General features: G+C 43.0%; 1 protein-coding gene across 14 annotated transcripts in view; it reads left to right on the top strand.

Annotated features, from left to right (window-relative positions):
• CTNND1 (catenin delta 1) overlaps nt 1-26,853 on the top strand; it is a 71,565-nt gene that overhangs the window by 21,709 nt on the left and 23,003 nt on the right. For 8 of the 14 annotated variants that reach the window (XM_081343750.1, XM_081343746.1, XM_081343745.1 and 5 more), the window contains 10 exons: nt 3,756-3,869; nt 6,020-6,328; nt 8,121-8,192; nt 8,609-8,767; nt 9,553-10,079; nt 22,964-23,427; nt 23,529-23,712; nt 24,625-24,742; nt 26,140-26,293; nt 26,666-26,683. In XM_081343750.1, coding sequence (XP_081199876.1) covers nt 6,134-6,328; nt 8,121-8,192; nt 8,609-8,767; nt 9,553-10,079; nt 22,964-23,427; nt 23,529-23,712; nt 24,625-24,742; nt 26,140-26,293; nt 26,666-26,683 — 1,891 coding nt within the window. In that variant the 5' untranslated portion in view covers nt 3,756-3,869; nt 6,020-6,133. Of the gene's footprint in view, nt 1-3,755; nt 3,879-4,391; nt 4,513-6,019; nt 6,329-8,120; nt 8,193-8,608; nt 8,768-9,552; nt 10,080-22,963; nt 23,428-23,528; nt 23,713-24,624; nt 24,743-26,139; nt 26,294-26,665; nt 26,684-26,853 lie in introns of all 14 variants that reach the window. The other 6 variants (XM_081343752.1, XM_081343755.1, XM_081343742.1 and 3 more) reach the window with 5 other exon arrangements.

The raw sequence follows: 26,853 nt of genomic DNA, 5'->3' as shown, positions 1-26,853 counted from the left end.
CTACTACTTAGTTTTAGAACAAGAATACATAACCTGTGTCCCCTGAAGCCTTGAGTAGAATTCCTAGAGTTTCTTCTGACTGAGTTATTAAATGCATTAAATCATACAGACTGTTGCAATGCACTCTATGTGGAGCTACCTTTCCAAGATAACCGGGAAGCTACACTGGGTCCAGAATGAAGTGGCTTGGGCAGTAATTGACATGTCACAGTATGCCCATGTGGCAACACTGCGCCATGAGATGTACCAGTCAAGAGGCTATTTATCACCTGTAAGGTTTTTTTTTAATATAAGGCTTGGTTACTTGAGGGACTGTCTCTTAATTGTTTCTGCCCGATAGGTAAGTTAGTAGAATGTGTGTGCTCCAGATTACTGCAATCAAATAAATGCCTTCTATTGGAATCTAAGAAGTGTGCCTTGGTTGACATGGTGCCTGCCCTCTGTGAAAAGCATCTTCCCAAGATCTTCATAGTTCCCATCTTGGTGATGTTCAGGAAGTCTTAGAAAACCTGGCTAATCTTCCAAGCCTTGGAATAGAGTGGTGGCCAAACCCTTTATGATTTTTCTTCCGGATGTACATGTACCTGTATCTTCATTGTTTCTTGCTTTTGAAATACAGGCCATTCATAGTTGTTGGGAGTCAGGTGACCTCTAAATTGGTCCTGTTTACTGCTTGAAGTTAGCCCTGGGCGTATTACTTGGAGACCAAGCGCAGCATAAGGCCTCAGCATTCTTGTGCACCCTCCACACTACTTGTAGCTTCTCATGCTGAATGGGGAGACTGCCTGTTGCTTGGGATAATGAATACCAGGTTCCCCAGTCCTGCATGAATATATTTCATAGCTCCGTCTTATAATCTGTAGTGAGTCTTTGGCTTGTAAACTGATACGTGCCCGGGCTGGTGGAAGAATTACAACTCTTGTGATTGCGACACCACATTGTTTGCTTCTGATGTCATCTGTGTGCCTTACAAATTTTAATCCTGATAGTGGACCTGAAGCTGATGAGGATGATGAAGCCCACGAAGATATACTGTATAATTTTGAAAGGGCATGAATTGGGGTATGGGTATGGAGACATGGACTATTCCAGGCTCAAGTGCGCCCTTAGTGAAGTTCTGCACTGGCTTTTGGCAGACGGGAGATTACAGGGTGGAGGTCATCAGATGGCAAAGTGCAAGATTGCCTAAGCAAACTAATAATGTCTTTGAGGTCAAAGTCCTTCTGGTGCCAATATGTCTAAACTGAAGTGAAAGAAGTTAAATGAAGTTCTTTTTTTAACGTGTGACTAAAATATGATTCTGAAATGTGTGTTGTTACAATCCAGAATTGCAACACACATCCAATCTTTCAAAATTACTTCATCAAACTTGCTTGTGAAGTGTAACATTTGCATATGCCATAGATGGAAGCAAAATTACAGTCTGGAAGACTGTATTCGAGCAAGCCACTTTAGGTAGTTGCTACTGCTAAGTAATTGGTGGTGGTGTGTGTGTTGTTGTCTGTTTCATCCTTAATTCAGTTAAAAGTGCCCCTAACGTGTATCTCCTGATACTGAGACATAAGCTTAACATTCTGTTATAATCCCAGGCAAGCCTGCAAAGAACAAATAAATAAATAGACACGAGTTTCAATAGACTTTAACGCTGTAGACTGTTTTTCTCCTGATGCTTTTTCTTTAATTTTATATTGCTTTTCTGTATCAATAAAGTCAACTGTGATGGTTGATTGAAAACCCTCCGAGGAATTAAGTCTGTTCCAAGAAAAAGTCACAAGGTTCTGCTACATTCAAATAATCTTTTGAGTGTGTTCCTCAAAAAAAACAAAACACTATTTTTTCCAAACTGTTATGCCTGTGGCCATATGTATCAGTTTGGGGGCTGATATGTCACCAGCACCGTGGGAAAAATGGATTGAGGGAGTTTCTGTCTTGGAGGCTAGACTAGCCCAAGCATGTTGTTCCTGCTTTGATTTTGAGGGAGGGGGAATTTGAATTAAATGGGAAAAAAATCCTCAGAGCGTGCTTGGACAAGGCAGGATTGAGGGGGATATAAGTGCTAGAGGGAAACAGTTTATGGCCAATACTACCTTCCATCATCCCCAGAATAATCAAAATCAAAATAGCCCACTGAGTTGTTAACATCAAGCGGATACAGTAATTCCATATTTCCTATGTTCATTCTGGTAATCTTTTGGAGGGAAGGTTGCAAGCAAAGGCTTTTATTAAAAATAATAATTAGACAGTATTGGTTTATTAAGATCTCTTTTTTAAAAAACAACAACACACAACGAATTCTGTACAAGTCAGGGATATAGTCTTGCCTGTCTCAGGAGAACCGCTTAGGAGCCTAGGTTTTTAGAATTGCTGTTGGAAGGTAATCTGTAGCTTCTTCAGGATTGGATATATCAAAAAGGAGGTGTTTATTGTTTCATTTTTTTTAATCGTTTTGTTTTTATAATTATAGAATTGTAAGCTGCCCAGAGTCACTTGATTGAGTTGGGCCGCTATAGAAATTGAATAAAGCAATTAATCAATAAACCTTGAAAGTCTGTATATCCATTAGATCCCACATTCTCCTCTTCCTTGGAAATGATGATGTTTTCTTTTTTTTTCTACTGCTGGAAAGAAAAAGGGATTTCTTTAAAAAGCACTAAAGGTTAAGGATTTTTTAAAAAAAGAATTAAAAGGAGAAGTGGTGAACTCTCTTTAAAAATTGGCATAATAATAAGTGATTCCTTTTTTTCTCTTTGACTCTAAACTTAGGGCTGGCATGCTCAGGACTATTGAGGACAAGCTCATTAGTTTTATAAAGAGTTTATATTTAGCTCTTAGGCCACTCAAATGCGAGGTTTATGTTGTTCACTGTAACATTAGTTTTGTTGTGGTTGCATCTGATCTTTACCTTATGAAAAAGTAGAAAGCCTACAATCTTACGAGGAAACTGCCTATAAATCACTGCCTATAAATCACTGCACAAATCGTGCATTTTGAAGATCCCTGCCCAGGGGTGTCAAACTCAATTTCATTGAGGGCCGAATCAGCATTGCGGTTGCCCTCAGGGGGCTGGGTGGGCATGGCCTACTGGGTGGGCGTGGCTAGAGTGCGTATGGCCTACTGGGTGGGCGTGGCCAGCTCTACATAGTTCGCATCAAGGGTGCCTAAGGGGGCCTGGGCAGGAGTGGGACAGATCTGAGGGTCTCTGGCAGAAGGAGGGTTTCTGGGCCAGGGCCAAGGCAGTGGGGGCCGTTCCCTCACTGTTTGCAGGATGGCTTCGCGGGCCTCATGAAACCACTTCGCGGGCCGCATCTGGCCCCTGGGCCTTGTGTTTGACATGTCTGTTGAAACCTGTTCAGGTGTGATAAAGGCAAAGTTCAGAACCGAGGTGCATTTAAGGTCTTTTTTTCTTGCCAAGAGTGTAATCTGTGTGCGTGGATTTTCTGTTTAATGAAGTTTTTCCCTCACTACAGTTGTAGTCATAATGGGAAAGGATTAAGTGCGCCTCAAATTCCATGGTCCAGGCTGCAAAATTTCTACTACCCCACTGTTGCTTAATGAATCCATTATTTTTTAAAATTAATTTGCTGAAAGTTGTTTTAAATCCCTTTTGGGAAAATAGTTGGATCTACGTTTTTTTAAAAAAATGTATAAATACTGATTTGATCTTAACTCCTTCCTTCCTTGATCCCTTTGCTTCCTTCCCCTTTTTAAAAATTTACACTTCCATTTTTTATCCCCTTCCTGCTGTCTCTCTGCAGCCTTTTTTCTCCTGCTTCCTTGCTGTTGGTGGCTGGGCTCCTTCTCCCATGATTTTCTGCACTTAGACCAAGCTGTGCCTTAGCCAATCAATTCAGACCGGCCTTCTTCCACAGGTGTGTATGGTATGGAAAATCACTCTTAAATATTATTTTGTGTCAGGATGAATGTTGGGGTTTCTTTCCAGTTGGCTTTCTTTAAAGACTGGGAAGCTCTTAAGGTAGGGAGAACAATGGTTCCAGGATGGAAGAAAAATATAGCCTGTCTTCCTTCCGTATTTATAAATTCACCAGCCTTTTTGTATATGAGGTCCATTAAAAATGTCTTTATTAATTCATGAGTAGGCTGTGGCTGGAGATATTTCTGATGGACATATGCCAATGTTTTGTCTTAAAGCACTTTGGCAACTACCCTAGGTTTGGGTAGATAAGGTGCAAAATGGCTTGTTCTCCTTGCTTGTCTTGTTAGCCCTGAATGCTGACAATCATATTAACGTTTATAACTTAATACTTGTGATTTTGAATTGATAAAAAAGGGGTCTTGAAGAGAACTGGCTTGAGAAAAAAAATGTTCTAAAATACATCTGAGCATTTCCCAATCCTTAACCCTAAGATATTCTATGTATTATATTTTTACAGAAAATTTCCACTTAAGGAATAAAATGCATAAAAAAGATGTAATTCCATACACAAGTGTACATGCAGCCTCTGAATGATTTTGGAAGATTAAATTGGAGAACTCTAGGAATGTTTATATATTGTGACCACTGCATGAATAGTGGCAAAAAGTATTTAAACAATTACACGTGGCAAACATTTTTTGGTAACATATAACAAGACTTGCAGCGTTTCACTATATCTGTCCATATATGTACGTTTGAAAGAAAACACTGCAGTTTCTTAAGAACACTACCTGTTGCCTCTCCCCTCCCGGCCCAAGCTTATCATGTTGCTCAATATAACTGCCATAGGTAAAGGTTTCCCCACACATGCATGCTAGTCGTTTCCGACTCTAGGGGCCGGTGCTCATCTCCATTTCAAAGCCGAAGAGCCAACGTTTGTCCGAGGACGTCTCCATGGTCATGTGGCCGGCATGATTAGACGCCAAAGGCACACGGAACGCTGTCACCTTCCCACCGGAGTGGTCCCTATTTTTCTAGTTGCATTTTTTACGTGCTTTCGAACTGCTAGGTTGGCAGAAGCTGGGACGAGTAACAGGCGCTCACTCTGTTACGCGGCACTCGGGATTCGACCCGCCAAACTGCCGACCTTCTGATTGACAAGCTCAGCATCCTAACCCACTGAGCCACTGCGTCCCACATAACTGCCATAGCCAGTTATAATTAGCTGATAGGCCAGCTAACTGATTCCCAAGGAGTGTGTTTTTAAAATGGTAGAAGTTGCTCTCCTCTTGACAGGAGTGCATAAACCTAAAGTGACATGCAATTTCCTGTTCGAGGGACAATGACCTGAACCTAGGCAGGCTGGCAGATATGAAAATGCTGCTATAGTAAAATATGTATGTGTGGTTGAGACTGACTGCAATTCCCAAAAACAGTTTTTAAAAGTTGAGATGACTTTCTCTGAAGACCTATTTAGTATAAATAATGTAATGAGATAAAAGTTATCAAGAACCACTAAAGATTGTGTTGACTGGTCTTCACAGAAGGAAATCTTGGCTATAGCTTCTTTTCAAAGTGGTCTTCCTGTGCATTAAACTGTCCTAAAAATTAATCTCTGAAGGCAGCAAGTAAGGGCCGTTTAACTAGAGCAAATTCTTGGTAAATGTACTAAAATAAGTGTGCTATGCTGCAGAAGTAGAAATTTCCATAGTCTTTCTAAAACGACACTCTTGATAGAAAGAAGTCCTAAAATGTAAACTAAGGCATCAACTTGTACAAAAATTAATGTCACGATGACATTAGCATGCTTATATCCTATCCAGTATCTAGTTTGCAATGAAGAAAACTCTGGAGGGATAGACTTTCAACCACCTAAAGTGCCCATTGTGTTATCAAAGGAGCACCCCTGCAAATAGGGTTTCCCTTCACACACAGATTTGTATTCTTGAGCCAGTTGAAGTGTTGCAGTTACTGTCTTGGGAGGTTGTTAGTGTACAGTTTTTCACACTCTGCTGATTTGGGGGGGGGGGAGGATGACTTAGGTGGAACTTGGCCTCTTTCAAGTATTTTTAATCTCTCTTCCCAGATCTAAGATCAGTCTTTCTCTCTTTCTCCTTACTTGTCTCCCAAACGTGTTCTTTGAAGTGAGGGGATCCTTCTCCCCTCCTACCCCTTTTCTGTGTGTCGTCAATTCTCACATCCCCCGTGGCATCTCCCTGCCTTGCACCCACTCTCCCCCTGTGTGGGGCCTTCAAAACCATGGATGACTCGGAAGTGGAGTCGACTGCCAGTATACTTGCCTCCGTCAAAGAGCAGGAGGCACAGTTTGAGAAGCTGACACGGGCGCTGGAGGAAGAACGGCGCCATGTCTCTGCACAGCTGGAGCGTGTCCGTGTCTCCCCACAGGATGCCAGCCAAACAATGGCCAACGGCACCCTCACCCGCCGGCACCAGGTAACATCTAGTGATGTGCTCAAGCGGGATATTGTGTCTCCTTCTGATTGTGTGGTTCCTACTGGAGGGCTACTGTGGTAGTTTGGCTTCTGTTGGAAATACTTGGTGGAGCAGCTTGGTCCAAGAGCTTCAGGTTTCTGCTGTCTGCGTAGCTAAGTGTTGATGAGTGTATTTGCCAGTATTCACAGAGCTGTGTTGGTTAAAGGCTATCCAGTGTGGAAATTAATTAATAGCGGTCTCATCCAATTTCACTGTGTCTGGCTAATGTTTAAATTCATTGTACTGATTACAGGTGCACTTGTAGTGTCAACTGAGAATGCAGCTTCACTGCTTGTTTTGTGGATGCACAGTATAGCAGTGGAGATGTTAGTAATAAGCCACTAGATTACAAAAGTCCTTTGCTCTTTTGGAAACATCCTGTATATTATGTATATATACTGTATATTTATACTCTTAAGTTTCTTAGTTGCTCTTCCCACATCTAATAAAGGCTCCTGTGATGGTTTTTGTGAAAAGAGATCCCTAAACAGATGAAATGGACAAAAAAGGTAACGAGCAGATTTACTGACTAAGGAATGCCAGACAGTAAACAAAGCTCTCTTTGCTCTTGATGACAACATTTGTACAAGATAATGATAATAAAGTGTCCTCCAATGTGACTATCAGATCCTGAAACTATTGACATAAGAAGCATGAAATAGGACTAAGGAAATGTGTCTGCCAGCAGCCATAAGTGAGGCATCAAATGAATTTGATTAAGCTTTTGCACCAAGCTCATCTTGCTTTTCCCCTTGGTTTTGGCTTCTACTGGCTATTCAGGTTCTTCGCTTTTATCCTAAAAGTGTGCAGATGAGCAATTAGCCAATATCAGATGATGTTAAACTTGTGCTTAGAATAAATACTGCATACCACTTAAACTTTCATACGCAGAAAGGCAGAGTTCCTATCCAAATAGTGGACAGAAATTACTTTGGATGCATGCAGAAAGATGTAATTGTAAAGATGATAAACAGGAACTCTCTACCGTAAAATTTTTAAATGCATTTTTCCTTTTCATTTTGGGCAGTGAAGGGCAATGTCTGTAAGCAGAACTAGATCAGGGCTTTTCAACCTTTTCACCCATTGTACCTCTTTTAGGATATGGCAACATCTGAGTACCACCAGTTGCCTAACTCCACCCACCTCTCGCTCAGGCTTGTGCAGTGCTGCCACCGGTTCAGCTGATTCCCCTCCCCCGCTACCACTTTTCTAGGATGGTCGCGTACCACCTGCCAGGTGCCAATGTACCACAGGTGGTACCCGTACCACTGGTTGAAAAGCCCTGAACTAGATGACGGAGACCAGGTTGACTTTCTTAAGAGGTTTTATCATTAGGTTGCTTTTCTGAACTATTTCTCATTTGCTGTTTTGAGCTTTGGGGGGCCTATAAGGGCTGGGACAGCATGGGCTTAGTATTTATAAATTTTGGAATGCATAGTGTTTAACTTGCACATATTATAGATGTTAATAGATGGATAGAATAATACACACCTGTTTCTTTATCCCTATGGAGAAATGTAAACCTAAGATACTACCTACAGTGTATTGCTAATATTATCTTGTCACTTTAAAATCACAGCAGCCTCGTTTCTAAATATTTGGCATTGTAGCCTTGTGTGGGATGCAGTGCAATAGATTGAAGTGTTCATTTGTCACACATGCCCCCCCCCTCTTTTCCTCCCTCCTCTCCCTCCTCCCATTCCTTCTTGCTTTCTGATTCTGGTCATAAATTCATCACTATTATTTTTTGCAGAACGGTCGTTTCTTGGGCAATGCTGACTTGGAGAGGCAGAAATTCTCAGAATTAAAGCTCAACGGACCACAGGTAGGAAAAGAAACTAAAAGCTTCTTTCTGATCAAGCTTACAGAAAGCTCTGAAACGGTTAGGAGAAGATCTTAGATAATTGGTTGGAATCTTAGCAAGATCCAAAGATTTTTTTAAATAAAATTTGAACTCTGATATGGATAAAAGATGTGAAGGAACACCTTGGTGACTAAATTTATGAAGAGAAAATCCATGTTCTTCCATTCTTGTTTGGTGGTTTGCTACTTGACTAACAGATTTTCAAAGTAATTTGCTCGGACACCTCACGAGGAAACCGCACCCACCCCATTGCCGGCAATGGGGAAAAAGTTCCGATATGTTGCGTGATGTCATGTGACGTTGTGAGTTTGACATGCCTGTCTTTGAGTATTGTTTGCACAGAAATAGGTTGATGGGTTTTCCCCTCATGTTCCTAGGACCATAGTCACCTCATATACAGCACCATTCCCAGGATGCAGGATCCAGGACAAATTGTGGAAGAGACATACAGCATGGAGGAGGACCCAGAAGGTGCCATGTCAGTTATTTCAGTAGAGACCTCAGATGATGGGACAACCCGTCGTACAGAGACCACGGTGAGAGCCTAGGGAGAAGTGGCGAGCGTGTTATGCAATATGTCTGGGAGGGTTTCTGTAGGGAAGAGGTGATGCTTATAGTTGCCAGATGCGTGGTATCGAGTAAGCGGGAATAGCAGATAAAAAGCATATCACACAAACAATGCTTTTCTCTTTTTGTCACTGGCCGCTGCCTTTAGTGATCTGAGGTAGCTTTCACCTGGTGATTTATTCGGTTTATTATTTCAAAAGATCAGTGCAGACATAACATAGAAAGTTTATTCAGTACAGAGAAAGCTGCAAGATAGTTGCTTTAGTTATGCTTTCTCAGTCTGATTGGAGTTAACTGTTATATTGACATAAAGTTGATAATCCGTATGAGGAAACCATTATTAGCAGATCTGAAATCCTGGAGTTGTTTTTGACTTGTCCTGAGGAACAGAGCATATGAGCCTGCCAATAGCCTTTGACTGGTTATGAGTTTGGGTACACTTGTATTGTGTGGTGTGTAGTGGGATTCTGTCAACCACAGAAACAGTTCTGGAGGGGTTAGTGTGGCGTGAAGAGTGTTGGATTTAATGTTTCTATAGTCCAGGAGTTTCAGGGATCAGAACATTTTCTAGGAAATGCCACAGGACAAGATAATATTTAAAGCTGAATATACAGGATGTGACTTGAGGTAATAGAGCATGGTGTCCTGTGGAATTAATGACGAAATGCACTGCAGCGCATGAGCAGCGATACCAGCTCTGCCCTCAGAACTACTGTGAGGCGATGTCGGAGAGCTCATTCTTACTATTCTGTAGGTGAAAAAAGTTGTGAAGACCATGACCACACGTACAGTGCAGCAAGTTGGCCCCGATGGGTTACCTGTTGATGGTTCTCCAGTTACCAACAACTACATCCAGACCATGGATAGGAATTTCAGAAAGAACACAAATGGCGGCCCTGGTGCCTACATGAGCCAGCCGGGCACGGCTACCCTTCCACGAAACTATCACTACTCAGATAGTTACGGGCGGCCATATGAAGATAGCTACCATGGCAGTGAACACAGCTACGGTAGCCTATCCCGGGTGACCCGGATTGATGAGCGCTACCGACCCTCCGTGGATGGCTACCGGGCTCCCAGCAGGCAGGATGTCTATGGTCCCCAACCGCAGGTGCGAGTAGGGGGAAGCAACGTGGACTTGAACCGCTTCCACGCCGAGCCTTATGGGCTGGAGGATGACCAACGCAGCATGGCGTATGATGACCTGGATTACGGTGCAGTGCCAGAATATGGGACAGCAAGGCGGACCGGGACACCTTCTGATGCCCGCCAGAGACTCAGGTAAGAGGATAAGCTTACCATATTTTAGCCATCCTTGGCTAAAATGTTCGATGTTTCTCCCACGCTGTAGGGAAGAATCTAACTACCCTTGAAGAGCGATTGTAGTACCGAGTAACAGGGACATTTCGAAAGCAACCAGGACAGTTCTGGGATAAATTTAGCATGGTAAATGGCTGTTAAACGGAGACTATTTCTGTATTAAAAATTCTTCCGGGGGAACGTTCTTGCTCCTTCTCTTCTAAGTTTGCATCCAGGAAAGAATTACATCACAGCTACGCTGAGATGGTTATTTGTTCCAGTGGCACAGATCTGTGTAACCGAGTCTCATTCCCACTAATGTGATAAATCCTAGTCTAGGCAAGCTGCATGAAATTGCAGGTGGGGAAGCGAGAACTCCAGTAATAGGAAAGGTTCAAGTAACAAAAAGAATGCAAGCCTCCAGCTCTTAAGTTTGTATTTTAAGGCGCTGTCTCATCTACTTCCTAATACTTCTGTATCAAATGCTGCTCCGTAAGAGATCCCTGCCTTCTAAATGCCTACTTGCAACTTTAAGCAGTGCAACTCAATCTTTTACTGTCTTAGTAAGCACAAGACTATTTTTAAACATATAGGGAATTTTTTTTCCTGGTTTTTTTCTCAGCTCCTTTTCCTCCTGAAAAAAATAAAATAAAATAAAACTCTGGAAATGGTTAACACTCCTCAACCCAATGAACGGCTTTCTTTTAGAACGTGGAATGCTATAGGACCAGATACTGGCATATTTGCCTTCTATTCCTGCCTTCATTTTTTCCCCGATTTGACTTTTAATGGGAAGATTTTCTTCCAGAACAGTGGCTCTCAAATGTTTTGATTTCAGGACCTTTTACATTCTTAAAAATTATTGAGGACCCTAACGAGCATTGATTTGAAACTGACACATTTTAAAACATTTGATTTTGCAGACCCTTTGAAAGGGTCTCAGACCCTGAGGTCACCCCAGACTGTACTTTGAGAACTGCTGCGCTAGAGTCTCTTGAGGGCTGGAGTTCCTACACCTGAGGACAAAATAGCACAATCGGAGGAGGCTTGCTTGCGATGGCCTCCGTGTTGCTGACTTTTTGTCGAGGGGATCATTGGATCTACTTTTGACTAGGCCTTAAAGGCCATTTTTGAAAGAACATAAAGCCACTGCCCAGAAGAAGCCCCCAATCTCTATTCGACAGGCTTGTCCCACACGCAGTTGGATGGCAGAGCTAGCTGTCCCATTTCACCACTTCAGAACTTGTATTTAAAACAAGCCTGCCACTCAGCTGATCATAGCCTTGTTTGAGGGTGGATTTAACCAACTACAGCCTCCAGAAAGTAGTGGGCGCAATGGGATAATCCCATCTCTTCAAAACCCACTTCCTCTTGTAGCCCATCAGACAGCCCCCATCTGTTCTGGCAGATGGTGGGTGAAGTAGGAGAGACTTGTTTGAAGTGCTGGCTTCCGGCTTCCCAAAACAAATATGGTCCTGGAGGAGAGTGCCCAGGAGCCAGACTTGAGGGTGAGCATTCCCAAAGTAGCCTGAAGTGAGGTCAAGAGCGTGGCGTTGGTAACAAAATGTATGAAATTCACCCAGGTTAAAACAGCTGCAGTTTGCTGTTAGCTTAAAGGGGAAAATACCATTTTGACATTAAAATAGCTGAGGATGACTTTAGGTGCCTCATGGGGTTATGGCTGAAAACATTGTCAGGACATGTTTCTCCTGTGCTTAGATGCAAGTGGGGACATAGTCTAGGGTCAGACTATATAAAGGTAAAGGTAAAGGTTCCCCCGCACATATGTGCTAGTTGTTTCCAACTCTAGGGGGCGGTGCTCATCTCCGTTTCAAAGCCAAAGAGCCAGCGTTTGTCTGAGGACGTCTCCGTGGTCATGTGGCCGGCATGACTGGATGCCAAAGGCACACGGAACGCTGTTACCTTCCCACCGTAGTGGTCCCTATTTTTCTACTTGCATTTTTACGTGCTTTCGAACTGCTAGGTTGGCAGAAGCTGGGACGAGTAACAGGCACTCACTCTGTTACGCGGCACTCAGGATTCGACCCGCCAAACTGCCAACCTTCTGATCGACAAGCTCAGCGTCCTAACCCACTGAGCCACCGCGTCCCTTTCAGACTATATAGCTGTGTTTTATTATCATGTTGACAGCTTCTTTTGACTTCAATTTTGTTTTTTTAACTTGTCAAACAGACAAAAATTAAGAGTTTCTTAAACTTCTGCAGTTTATAGTTTCAGCTTTGAGAAGAATTAAATCTTATTGTAAATTCAACTAGAAAGTTGAATTTAGCTTCTGATTAAGCTGTACTTTTATATATGTAACAAATTTACCGAACATGAGTTGTATTGATCAACATAAACACATTGCATTGTTTGTTCTTAAAATAGCAAAATGAACGTAGAGCAGGGGGGAAAATTAATATGGCATGTATTTATATTTTTCCCCAGATTTCTGTTTTCCAACAAAAATAGAATTTTTAAAATTTTCATCTTTACCACTGATAATGAGGTCATAATGCCACTGAAGAGAAAATATCTTTTATCAAATGAATAATGTAACACACAGTCAGTCCTTCATGTGCTTACACATTCCACCAGATGCATCCAGACATATAAAGCTGAAACTATCAGGCCACGATGAATGACATTGTCGAGTTATGCTTGAAATGCTCTTTAAGATTTTTCTAAGGCTTGAATTCCCCCCCCCCTTTTGCTGGATTGTGGCTAAATCTTGGATTCAAGGCCTCTATTTTAGACCTCAGCTCTGCACTTAACCAAGACGCTCATCTGCGTAAATACTAGTTTACTTTGTGGAGGAGCTGTAAAAATTACAAGTGTATGCAGGAAGTATTACATGGCTATATAAAGAATATTGCAGTACATCTGGTAGGGATAACATGACTACTATTCTTTTTGATAAAGTCTTCTGTGCTGTAGGTGGGTTATAGTAAGAGAAGGGTATTCTTACAACTGTTTGGCAATAGGTTAGTCAGTGCTTATACCAGTGTGGGCTTGCTACATGAAGATAAATGTGATTAGTTCACATGGGTGGGTTTTTTTTGCCTCTTTTTCTTTTCTAAGGTATGGAAAGATCCTGATATCTTGTTCAGCATGAGAAATCTGTTTACCCTCTGGGCTAAAATTGCTTAACTTAGATCCTTAACTGGCTTGATAGCTGCTGTAGGATCCTGGGAATATGAATTTCCATTAAAAAAATGAATTAAATACCATCTTGACTTGCTAGCTTGATCCACTGCAGAGGCATAAATTGTTCCACCTAAACATTCCAAAAAAGAGGATGTGGTTGTGGTTTCTACTGAAATGGGGCAATGCAATAGTAATTATGGAGTACAGCTTCCATTTCTCCTGTGTATTAAAGCTGCCTTCCCTTCTCTGTGCAAGTTTATGTCCCTTGCCTTGCCCGCCTGTTTGTCTTTCACAAGTATGGTCCTGAATTTTCATAATCTGTTCTTAATCCATAATTAGACTGCCCACTCCTTCCATGTTATGGTCATCAGCTACAGTAAATTACATAAATGTAAGGCATGTAAACTGTCTTATAATAACTTCTGTTTGACTCGCTGCCATTTGAAAGGAAGCATTTCACCTCCTAAGGTATGCATACACTTTGGTTTCCTGAGTTGAATTCTGAAGTAGATGAAATTGTCTTGTCTGCTTGCCATTTATCCATTAGCTCCATTCCTATAATAGCCTGATGTAATATTCAAAATCAGTAGCGTTGGAGTAATTTCCCCCTAATCTGAGCATGCTGGCTTAGATTATGGTAACCTAAGGCATCTGGAGACTGTCGAGTTGAGGAAGATTCTTGAGCCAATAACAAAATCAGACTCTGAAAAGCACATTCGAGATTGAAAGCCTGCAAACCCTTTCAAATTATTGCTTAAACTCAGTGTTAGAATCTTTTTATAGCAAAACCAGATGCGGGAGGGAAGATTGGTGGTTAGGATCACATGAGATTGTCCAATGTATGTAAGAAGTGTTCACCGCCTGCAATGGTAGCACCAATGCAAAACTTTGGAGCAGATGTTCAGAGATCCAGTAAGCAGAAGGACTTCCCCCAAGATAGCAAAGAGATCTTAATTCCGTTTTTCAGAGGTGGGGAGGAAGAAGCAGCAAAACAGAGAGAGGTCTCTGAGAGTTTAAAATTACTGACAATTTTCCTTTCTTGGTGCTTGAAGTGAAGAATGGCTGAAACCTTGTGGTCCAGTAGTCCTCTCGATTAAAATGGCAATGGACAGCTCTGGAGAATGGATACAAATTGGGAAATCAGAGAAGGGTGAAAAAAGTTATCTTCTTCCTTCCTCTCATTGTTATAACCCTGGTTTGAATTTGGAGTTTTTCTCAGCTGTTCTTTCTTTATACGCTCATGTGGTTGATCCTAATCGTGTGTGTGTGTGTGTGTGTGTGTGTGTGTGTGTGTATGTTAAATGCTTGTTAACTATTTAGATTACCTTGCTAGGCCCCAAACATGGGACAAATCTTTATTTCCTGTTTCGGCCTAACCGAAGGCCATTGACAGGCAGTAGTCACAACAGTGACAGCTCATATTTGTGTAAATTTTAGATTGCTAACAAAGAATTATATATATATATATATATATATATATATATATGTTTGTATGTGTGTGTGTGTATATGTATATGTGTGTGTGTGTATGTATACACACACACACACACACACACACACACACACACACACACACACATGCATACATACATACATATACATACAGTGCTTTTTTTGTAAAAGAAAAAGGTGCCGGAACTCACACACGTCATACAACCCGCCTTGCCTACCCTACAAAGTTCCATCCAAAAAAGGTGCCGGAACTCCGTTCTGAGCGTTCTATGAGAAAAAAAGCCCTGCACACACACACACACACACACACACACCAAATCACATCACATTTAGCCCTGATTTTCTGTAGAGAAACTTCATGCTCCTCCTTTCTTTAACTGAAGGTTGGCATCAGTCATTAAAGCTGTTGCCAAAGAAGATAACGCAACTGTGAAGCAATTACAGTAGCGAAGGCTGTCCTGAATTTCCCAATCACTATCTTGGCAAGGAGAGCAGCACCCGCCACACTCAGCAAAGACCTCTGCGAGGAATCTGGAATCTCTCTGACTTCAATTGAGTAGATAAGATCCCAAAATAACCAGCTACTAGAGACATTGCAGCAGCTGGTTTCTGATGAAGTCCAGGAGAAAGATTATTGCTGTTATCATCATACATTTTTCTTTATACTGACACAATAAAGATGAGCAATTTCCAGTGGTTGACAACTTCTTGGGGGAGGGAGCTGTCATTCCCATGTGTTTTAAAGCCCAAAAATCATGTTGTGAAGGTAACCTTGTAAGTAATTAGTCCAACCTCAGCCGCATGCTGCGAACACTCATCCGTAATTATTTCTTTTGTGATTAATGGTGACTTTGATACCTTGAAAATACTTACAGTGGTGTGATGATCTTTCATGCTCTCCCTAACACTTGAATGGACATAATTGGTATAAGATCCATGCCTAACAAAGGGTAGGCTTCATTTTAGACGTATTAGAAGCAAACTCCTTGTTTTATAGCAGAGGTCCCCAAACATTTGGGCACCAGGGACCGGTTACGTGGAGAGAGGTTTTTCCGCGGACCGGAGAGTGCGTGGTTTTGTGTGCTGCCTGCATCCCACGGATGGGCCTTTGCTTGTTTGTGTGGCCCTGTTGCTGACATGCCGCGGCCTGGTACCACTCCATGGACCGGGGGACAGGTTGGGGACCCCTGTTTTATAGGATGATGACAACATAATCCTAGCAGTTGCTTCACTTCATTTGAATTGTCATCTCCTTTGCCTTGTGCCATGGCATGAGCATGATCTATAGCAGGGGTAGGCAACCTTGGCTCTTTTATGACTCGTGGACTTCAACTCCCAGAATTCCTGAGCCAGCCATGCTGGCTCAGGAATTCTGGGAGTTGAAATCCACGAGTCATAAAAGAGCCAAGGTTGCCTGCCCCTGACCTATAGGAATGTATATATTGACACACACCTCGTATCCAACTGAATCATCAGTAGCTCTGTTGGACTTCTCTATTGCGTTAAATACTGCATGCTTGCTGGAATGGATTTGGCAAGGAGATTCTTTGAGATGGTGCTGTGGAGGTGGATATTATTAAACATCATAGCTACCGGAGCAGAGTGTGACAGGCAATTACTGTGAGAGGTGGCTTGGAGTTCACGGGACGATTTTGATTGACTATTGAATGCCTCTCTCCCTTTTCATCTAAATTTAGAAAAGTTGTAGGTAGTAATAGGCTGGATGAGACCGTATTGTGTTTTTTTTAAGGAAAATAGAAGACTGGAGATATGTTTGCTGCCTTAAGTTGACCAAATTAAAAAAAAGAAGTAGGATAAAATAACAACTGGCAAATTAAATCTTTGTCTAATATATATTGCTTGTATTTAGTAGAAAAAGGACCAGGGCTTAGTCTGTCTTGGGTGGCATTGCATTCCCTTTAAAACCTAAGTTGCAATTTTAAGTATATTCTAGTTCAGGCTTTGCTGTGAATATTTGTTATTGTTTAATTGTGTGGTCAGGAGAAGTGCTTTCAGCTAGTGCAGTCTGCATCTTTTCCTGGAGACGTTGCGTGAGTATTATAAACCCCAAGTCTTCAACGGCATCTCGTTTGATCAACTGTAAGCTGCTTGAGTCTGTCACCGAAGAGTGTTCAGATCTTCTGTTGGCTGCGAATTCTCTAATCAAACCGCTGAACATTATGGGAAGCATGTGATTCCATCCTATAATAATTTCTATAGCTGGTTATGACCTGTAAAGTTCCATGTGACCTGGCAGCTAATGTCTAAAAGACTGCTCTCCTATGCAAATTAGGTTAGATTTTATTGCTCCTTTCCTTTTTTTTCTTTCCCCTGACATTTTTGATAGCGCTTCCAAAGTATGGAACTCCTTAATGGAAGAAGATGCCCCTTTGGCTTCTTTTCCGATGACCTTTTTATAAACAAGGAAAAACACATTTGCTCGGACTGGGGTACAGTGCTATCTCATTTCATTATAGGCGCTTGAACTTGCTGTTTTTTTAAACCTACGCTGGTGGATTTCTTTTGCCATCTGCCTTGTATTCTTAACATTGCTCGTTGCATTTTATGAATCTCTGCCTTGAGTACTCATTTGCTGGAAAAGGTGGGATATAATTCAACTGATTAAAAATGCCTCAAAACTCTGGGCAGGAATGAACCCTCTATTGAACTGATACTAATTATACCGTCCCTTTGGTTTGACCAGAGTCAATGATTAAACAACTTGCAAGTCTTTGTTATAATAACAAAATGTCCTTTGTTACCTGTGACATTAGTATAAAAATTGCTCCAATAGAATCTACATATGTGGATTTTGACCTCTGGCCACCAGTTGTGAAACCACCATACTGTGTACAGACTGATAAAGATCGCAGAGATCTTTGGAATCTGAGTATTTCTTGTAGCTGGCTGTTTGTCTCTGGCTTCTCCCTTGTTATCCAGACTGGAGTTTTTGTACGTCTGTGTGCGTGCTTGTATGCATTTCTTTTTTTCCTTCTGACTTTATGGAACGTAACTCGTCTGATATTATCTTAGCTCATTTGTTCTGAGCAAGAACCCTGGAAAAGGATTGTGATTTGGTAGTTCACACAAGAGAGCTCTCCAAGAATTTCTCTTATGCACAGTGTCCTCTAGTTTTAATTTTTTATGAACGCTGGAGAGCCACTTTCTAGAATTCTGCCCGAATTCTTAAGAATACACAAAACATTGAGAGATAATGTGCTTGGACAATAAGTCAAGGGAGAGGTTTAATTTCCTCTTGCTCCCCACATTGTTCACATCTCCAAGAGGGCAAGATTGCGTAGAAACAATTTCCATGAACAGCTGCCAGGTCCAAGTGGTTTGTTTTATACTAGGCTTAAAAGCGCGCGCGCGCACACACACACACACACACACACACACACACACAGAGCTCGCATTTGTTGCAAGGAGCAGAATACTACATGCTTACACTCTGTGATCAAGAGATTAGGACAAGCAAAGAACCGTGTATTTGTGTGTGGGTGCAGGGCTTCAAAAATAACCCAGAACTATGTGGGTATCTTGTATGGACAAGTTTGAAAGATGGAAAATAATAGTTAACCGTCATTGTCTGTCTCTCAAGGCACCTGGGAAACTTGCAGTATGGTTCAGAGGTCTTTGAATTCCCTTCCTTCAGGGACCACATTTCATGCTGACTTGTCTGGGGAGAATGTTCTCTCTTTAGTCCGGCTGTGAATGACAGCTCTTAGAGTCTGCTATTGGCCCCACATAAACGTATGGGCACACAACTCTTCTTAAAGCAAGTAATACTTTCTGGAAAATCCTTTATAGTCACAGATGTGAGAACATTCCAGGAACATGCTTGGAAATTACTATTCAGAAGCAATACATTGGAACCTCTCACACAGCATTCACAAACCAGGGTCAGCTACACTGAACTAGGGAGGCCAATGGTTTGACTTGGCATGAGGCAGTTCCTTGTGGCTGTCAAGAAAAATTAGCAGGGTAGAACAAAGTTATTTATTTTCTTTAGCTTATCTTATGACAAAGTACTTTATCTTGGACATTTTTCAACCAAGGATCAAGAGGCAAACTGATTCCATACAATTTATTGTTGAATTGCCTTGGCTTACTCAGGTTTTACAAAAAAAAAAAAGTTCACATGACATCACCCATCCGGAATCCTCTTATATTTTCCCTAAATACCACGGGATGCCTTACCAAAGGAAGTTCAACTTTTCTGAAAATATATGTGCAGTGTAACAAGCCATTGGGGTAGATGGCTTTGGTATCACAATACCTCTGTGTTTTTAAGAGGTATAGCTTTGGTACAGGCAGCTATATATTGTGGCCTATCACACATTTCATTTCATTTCATTTCATTTCATTATTTTTTTTAACGACATTCGGTAGCATTAAAAGTAGTAGTATTAAAAAGTTATTTTGGTTATTCTTTTAAGAAATCAAAATAGCGAAATGCCACTTCCGTAAGAGCTCATCCTAGTGCTAATGAAAGTTTATGAAAAGTATTATAATATTAATGAACTAACATGTCTAATGAAACATATCCACTTCAAAACAGAAAAGGGGAAAAAAGGTCCTGTTCTCGTCACTGTTATTTTAGTAAAGTGGTTAACGCTGAAAGGAGAGCAAGAGTGTTTTATGGCATGTAATGGGAAAACTTAACTTGAAGGTATGAATCACCCGCAACCCGAGGCGGTTGGGAGGGAGGGAGGGAGGGATTTCGAGACCACAGGGTTTCATTATATTGGCAGGTATTTTGTTCAATTTTGCATTGCAGCTGCTACTGGCTAAATAGGTTGCTTTGTTTGATCAGGGACTTCCCACTTCTCTTCGAGACAACTGGCATATAACACACATAACACACGGCCTCTCCTCCTGAGCTCAAAGAATGTCAAAGAGCAACCTGTAAAAAAAACAACCCAACAACATCAACAAAGACACTCCACCTCCCAGCCCGACTTTTATGAATTCTTAACTCGAGGCAGATGGCGAGCGAAGGCAGCTTTGGCTAAATTTCCTTGGTGCTGCCTCTGCGTGGGCCTAAATGGCGGGAACGACAGGTGCTAATCTGAAGAATTGCTGGACTCTGCTGCTGAACCCAAAACATGAAATGACACAGACCTGATACGGCCTTTTGTCACTTGGCTAAAAACGTTAGATAACTCTTCTGTTCAGGGCAGATAAAGATCCGCCCTGTTAAAAGTCAGAATCAAGTTGGCAGTCTTTTGTTCTTGTATCTCAGCTTGGCTTTCTTCATACACACCTTCCTAGTAGCAGCTCCTAGCTAATTTTAAAAGAATGTGTAGAGCAATGAGATGAAGATAAGACACCGGGGACTTAAGTGCTGTAGCCGTACACTGATCAGCTTCTGAGCAAGAGGGGAGGTGGACTGACTCTTTCATCCTTACAGTCAGAAAGGAGAGAACATAATTGAGTTGAAAAGCGTAATTCTTTCCCCAAAGGCCAAGATCTTAAAACATCTCTGCAGTGCAAGGGCTCTGTTTCCAACAGTACTTGAGGAAATTAAAAACCTCAAAAGAGTATTTAAAATTGTGGGTCTACACTAGCCCTTAACTTGCAACCGTTGAGTGACTGTTCAAAAGTTAAAATGGCATTGGAAAAAAGCCCCATCCAGTTGCTTTTTCTAATGAGGCTTATTGGTCAACAATAATAACTCTATTTAAAAGTTTTTCATAACTTGCTGAATTGTGCTCCAGGTGGAATCTTGGCTTAAATCAGACATGTCAAACACAAGATCCGGCCCACGAAGTTTGTTTCATGTGGGCCACAAAGCCATCCTGGAAACAGTGAGGGAACGGCCCCCACTGCCTTGGCCCTGGCCCAGAGACCCTCCTTCTGCCAGAGACCCTCAGATCTGTCCCACTCCTGCCCAGGCCCCCATAGGCACCCTTGATGCAAATGATGTAGAGCTGGCCATGCCCACCCAGTAGGCCATACGCACTTTAGCCACACCCACCCAGTAGGCCACGCCCACCCAGGCCACGCCCACCCACCCGCCCCTCCGAGGGCAACCACAATGCTGATGCGGCCCTCAATGAAATTGAGTTTGACACCCCTGGCTTAAATGGTAGCCTGTATGAGAAGGTTGCCTCGGATATTTATTTTTTATTTATTTATTTATTTTAATTCCATTTATATCCCGCCCTTCTCCGAAGACTCAGGGCGGCTTACAAACTTAGCAGTAGCCTTCATTCTATGTATAAGCCTGCTTATTAGGGCTTTCCCCCCACAAGCGGCATTATTACAAAGTCAGCTTATTGCCCCCAACAATCTGGGTCCTCATTTTACCTACCTCGGAAGGATGGAAGGCTGAGTCAACCTTGAGCCTGGTGGGATGCGAACCTGCACTAATTGCAGGCAGCTGGTGTTACTTAAGGAGGCATTAGCCCACTGCTCCACCAAGGAGCAGAAAATTACTTAGGGGATTCCCTATAAAGGAGCTGAGATATCTCCTGATGGGTTCCATCGCTACAATGAGAGGAACTTTCTCTTTCCCTGAAGCTCTTTAAAAATGACATCCTTTTGCAATTTTTTCCCTTCTCTCTTCACCCTCATTTCTTTATTATTTCGGTGGCATTTCCTGGGGTTCATTTTTCTTCTTCTTGGCAGTGATTCTCTAAAGCAGGGTGAATGAAGCCTTAAATACTACACCCCGCAGAGGCCTTCTAATAAATTGCAGTGTAGGGGCTAAATTTGTTTCGATAAAGAAGAAAATGGTATAAGTACACACTGAGTCTTGTTATCCTGAAGGCACGGCTGTTCTCTTGAGTGCTGTCATTGCCCTGCCTTATTCCCCAATATTAAATACGAGACATGCAGTCTACTAGGTGTGATATCTTAAGTCTTATTGGTCAACATAGAGTCATTTTTAAAGCAATTGAGTAAAGTCTGCTGGTGTGCCTTTTAAAATGTTCTGGTATGTAATTATTTACCCTTTCGATCGTGTCACGTAAAAATCCGGTGTCCTTGAAATGTCATCTAACTTCGCCTACCTGACTTGATTGCACAACACAGAAGCATTTGCAGTGCAGAGGGCCTGGCTGACAAGAAGGCTTGGTGAATAGCTTTAGTGTAATTGGGGCAATGGTGAAAATAGGCTGGAGGATTGTAGAAAGTTCTGTGGTTAGGCATAGATGACATCAACTTGCCCTCTAGTGGTCAAATTAGAATGGCATTTCGTCAGAAGAAAAACTGTTGACAACACTTGGTTAATCTTTAATTTTTATTTTTTTTTACCCCTAGGCCCAGCTTGGCTACCTATGCAGTCAAGCCAACTTCTAGGCCTGCTCTCTCACTGGCTCTTTTTGGGCAATGAGGCAGCTTGAAGGGCGCCTGCCTGCTCTCCTGTATTCTGCCAGGACTGAGAGGGAAGGTCACGCTGGATTTCTGTGCTGCCAGATTACCCAAGCCTGAGAGACGCTGCTGGAAAAGTAGCCGTCAGGGCATAATCTTTTACAAATGCTCTCGATGTTAAGAGTGGATGAGGTAGCAGTATTAGGGGAGGTCTGCACTATTCAGATCCCAAAGTGCAGTGTTGTAGTGGGTGGATATCATCCTTATTGTATCTGACAGTAGCCCCCTAAAGCAGAGGTCCCCAACCTTTTGGGCACCAGGGACTGGTGCCGTGGAGAGAGGTTTTTCTTCTGCGGACCGGTCGGTGCGTGGTTTTGTGTGCTGCCTGCATCCCACCGATGGGGCTTCGCTTGTTTGTGCGGGTCGGTTGCTGGCATGCCGGGACCAGTACCGGTCCATGGACCTGGGGTTGGGGTTGGGGACCCCTGCCCTAAAGGAACCATACCTTTTTTCTAGGCTCATACTTGCACAGCATTAGCATTGCATCCTCCCATGCTACGCAGCATATTGGGTCACATAGTTGCAGGCTTTGGAAAATAGGAATTTGAGTCCACAGTGCCCTGTCATCACCTCTTAAATGCTGATTGGTATTTTCCCGAGGCCATGTGACCATTCTGGAAGAGGCACGGGTGCTTTAAGGAGATACCGACAGTTATACGTACGTGCCCACATCAGATCCAAAGCATCTTTGGATGCAAATACTGTTCATCTCTAGTTGATCAGATGATGGCGCCTGAGGCTTCCCAGGGAGTGTGTGTGTGTGCCTTTTCTAATTCTGATTGCAAAAGTCTCCCCATTAAGAGAGTTAGTACAGCTCTTCTCTGCAGCATTGTAGCGTGGTTTGATAAGAGATGGCTTATCCGGTCGCTTTCTTTCTTTCCTGTTTGCAGGAGTTACGAAGACATGCTTGTGGATGACATGGCTAGAGACCAGTATTACTGGTCCCCAATGGCACAACACGATAGAGGCAGCCTAGCCAGTCTGGACAGCTTGCGAAAAGGAGGCCCACCTCCAGCCAATTGGCGCCAGCCTGAGCTCCCCGAGGTGATAGCTATGCTGGGCTTCCGCTTGGACGCAGTCAAGTCCAACGCTGCAGCCTACCTGCAGCACTTGTGCTTCCGAAACGACAAGGTGAAAACAGACGTGCGCAAGCTAAAGGGCATTCCTGTACTTGTTGGATTACTGGATCATCCCAAGAAAGAGGTGCACTATGGGGCGTGTGGGGCCCTCAAGAACATCTCCTATGGCAGAGACCAGGACAACAAGGTCGCCATCAAGAATTGCGACGGTGTTCCTGCTTTGGTGCGGCTGCTTCGAAAGGCACGCGACATGGACCTCACTGAAGTCATTACAGGTAAGCATTGCTGGCATTGCCCACAGAGAGTGGCTAGCGATGTAAGGGCCTTTCTTAAAGGCACACAGATGTTTATTTGAGTAACGTATTCTCCACCGCAGGGACACTCTGGAACCTGTCCTCTCACGACTCAATAAAAATGGCCATTGTGGACAATGCCTTACATGCCCTCACGGACGAGGTTATCATCCCACACTCTGGATGGGAAAGAGAGCCCAGCGAAGACTCCAAACCCCGCCACATAGAGTGGGAATCGGTGCTCACCAACACCATTGGCTGCCTTAGGTGAGCTGGATCTGTGTTGCTGTTATTACAAGGACTCTTGATGATTCTCTGAAGAGCAGCATCCCAAACTGCCCCAACCAAAAAATCGACCGATGATGCCGAAGCTTGAGGATTTGCCTCTCGGGGAAAGGCCATTGGGTGGCCCGTGTTGTTTCTTAGAATAATTTGGTGAGAAAAGATAGACAGTACTGGTCACGAAAGAGGATCTTCGGTGACTTGGTGCTTCCTGACTTTACCTGATATGCAGTAACCTTGAGTTGGCTTTATAGCTTTGGACAATAAATCAAAATTGGGACTAAGAGGGGCTTTTCAGAATGAGCAAAACGGAGCTGCTAATAGTTTCAGTAGAACTTTTTATCAAAAACGTAGAATTTACCCTTTGGTAAGATGGGCAGCCAGTAAATTTTATAAATAAATAAATGTAAATAAAATTGGCAAAATCAACATTCAAATGGATGGCACGCCTCTGAACTTGGTGCAGTCACGAGGAGGGTGGCAGCACTGGCTGAAATCTCAAGGTCTAGTAGAAGGTATGTGACAGATTGCAGGAGACTGAAGAATCCTCCTGTTGGCTGAATTTAGAAGTTCAGACTACTAGGGCCTTGGAAATTCTCCACCCAAACTCCCACATGGAGTAGATTTCACAGATTGTGCTAAGCTTCAGTGTGATTTGTCTGGCTTACCACCTACTGTGAACCTGGTAATTTGTAATGCAGTGTTTAATGCTTGGCATGCTTTGTGAAATCAAGCACAGCAGGGTGGGACAAATAATGCTGTAAAGCCGTTGTGTGAACCTAGCCAGAAGCGTGAGAGTAGAATTTGGGTTAAATTGGCTTAAAGCTGACAGATTTTAAAAGCCATAAATAACCTGCTGGTGTCTCCATCCTTCTAAAAGGTTTTCTTGTTTTATAGGAACGTCAGTTCGGAGAGGAGTGAAGCCCGTCGAAAGCTGCGGGAGTGTGATGGGCTAGTGGATGCACTTTTATACATTGTCCAAGCAGAAATTGGCCAGAAAGATTTAGACAGCAAGGTAAGGAGGAGGGGGGGAAAGCAGACAAACCTCCCTCTACCGCTCATTTGTAGAGTTCAGTGGAATATATGCAGTTGGCCTTTTCCTCCACCTCATCTTCTGTGAGTTCTGTTTGGGCTAACCTTTTCTGAGCAAAGAAAGAAATCCTATATAGTTAGAGATCTGAAAGTTTCATCTTACGGGGATTGAAGAAGAATATTTAAATTTTCACCTCCGGATGGGTGATTTAAAAACAAAAGTTAGAGCATAATCTCCCCTCAGCGTGCAAATATTTTCTTCCCATTTTCTACCCCAGATACATTATGTGCAAAGCAGGGCATAATACCTCTTCCTCCTGCCACTTCCTAGGACTCCTCAGGGATGAGAAGCTTAATAAGACCATCCTCCCTTTGTGGCAGTGAGTCACTATACAGCAGGCAATCCAGTTGGTTACAGTTCGAACATTAGTGTTCTAAAGCAGGGGTCCCCAACACCCTGTCCGTGGACCAGCACCGGTCTGTGGCCTGCCAGCAACCGGGCCGCACAAACGAGCGAAGCCCCATCTGCGGGATGCAGTCAGCATGCAAAGCCACACCCCTTGCGCTCCGTGGAAAAATCTCTCTAGACCAGACATGTCAAACTCGCGACGTCACGTGACGTCGTGCAATGTATCGGGATGGTTTTGCCATTGCTGGCAGTGGGGTGGGTGCGGCTTCCACGTGACGCGTCTGGCCCACAGGCTGGCAGTTTGACACCCCTGCTCTAGACGGAACCAGTCCCTGGTGCCCAAAAGGTTGGGAGGTGGGGGTGGGCACTGTTCTAAAGTCAAAGAACAATAACTGTCTACCCCCAATCACATGGCTTGTCATTAGGAATTATGGAGGTTGTTGTAACCTGCCTGAGAAAAAACTCTTTCGAAGGGTGGCATTAAAAATATTAAAGGAACAATAACACAGTCTAAAATTCTTGAAAGAATTCCTATTCTAGTAAATCTGACTATGCCACCCTTCATCTTAAATCCGAGTGAAAAATAGCACAGAAGGACCAAATGAGACTGGTTCTTCTCGTTAGGACATTCTTCCTTCTGACAAGAGTTGCCACCTCTCCCTTTCGGTGTATGCGTTTCTTCTGACTCAGTCCCTAGATCCGTACCTCTGACAGCGGTCTTTTAAGCAGGGAACGGATAAACACTCCCACAACCTTCAGTAACCCAGTTTTGTATCTCTTCGTAAGAATTTTTAATTTCAGCTTTCTGCCCAGAGGGCACTCTACCTAGTTAACAGGTTTTTTTTAAAAAAATAAATAAAATAGGGTAAAATCAATATTAAATAATGAAGCCTGAAAAGGTCTGGGTATGCTATGAAACGTTTGAGCTCCTGTGGCTTTTCCTCTCTCACCTGAGGAACTGTCTTCCCCAGCTTGTGGAGAACTGTGTCTGCCTACTGAGGAACCTGTCCTATCAGGTGCATCGTGAAATCCCACACGCTGAGCGCTATCAGGAAGCCCCCATCAATGCTGCCAACAACACTGGCCCCCATGCAGCCAGTTGCTTTGGTGCCAAAAAAGGCAAAGGTATGTAACTTCCGAGTATCTGCTCCTCTGCTAAGTAGCTGGAGAACAGGGAGGGTAGAATTAGAAGGGAGAGGATGTTGGCTTATAAGTGCTTCTAATCCTTGGCTTCATAAGACAAGCTATTGCTTTCCATAGAAGCCTCTTGGGGTCACTTTCTGGCTGTCCTGCTCTTTATCCCCTTTATCCCTAAGGACTGGGTCAGTAGCATTTTTGTTTGGTAATTCAGCTCAGGTGATGGATGGTTCTTCAATTAATTTGTGGCCTATGTCCCCTTCTCTCTGCTTTATATTCCCCCCCCCCAAATGGCTGTGGTCCTGCTGGCATCTCTTCTCTCTTGCCTTCCTTCTCCCCTGTCCTTCTCTGCGCCGAAAGATGAGTGGTTCGCTAGAGGTGAGTTGGGCATTTTTGATTTTTTTGGGCATGCCTGTTAGTGTGATGCACCATTTTTCCTCCTGCTCTTATCGGTGTGATTGAACCCAATCAGAAGCATAAAGCAAGGAGGACGTTAAATGCTTTCAGACCCCTTGCTTGTCTCGTGGAGAGAGGGCGCTCTCTTTCTG

The sequence above is a fragment of the Vipera berus genome (assembly GCF_964194415.1).
Source record: "Vipera berus genome assembly, chromosome: 1".
NCBI classification, from domain to species: Eukaryota; Metazoa; Chordata; class Lepidosauria; order Squamata; family Viperidae; genus Vipera; species Vipera berus.
Note: the sequence above shows the minus strand (reverse complement) of the source record. Positions and strands in the feature narration are given on the sequence as shown.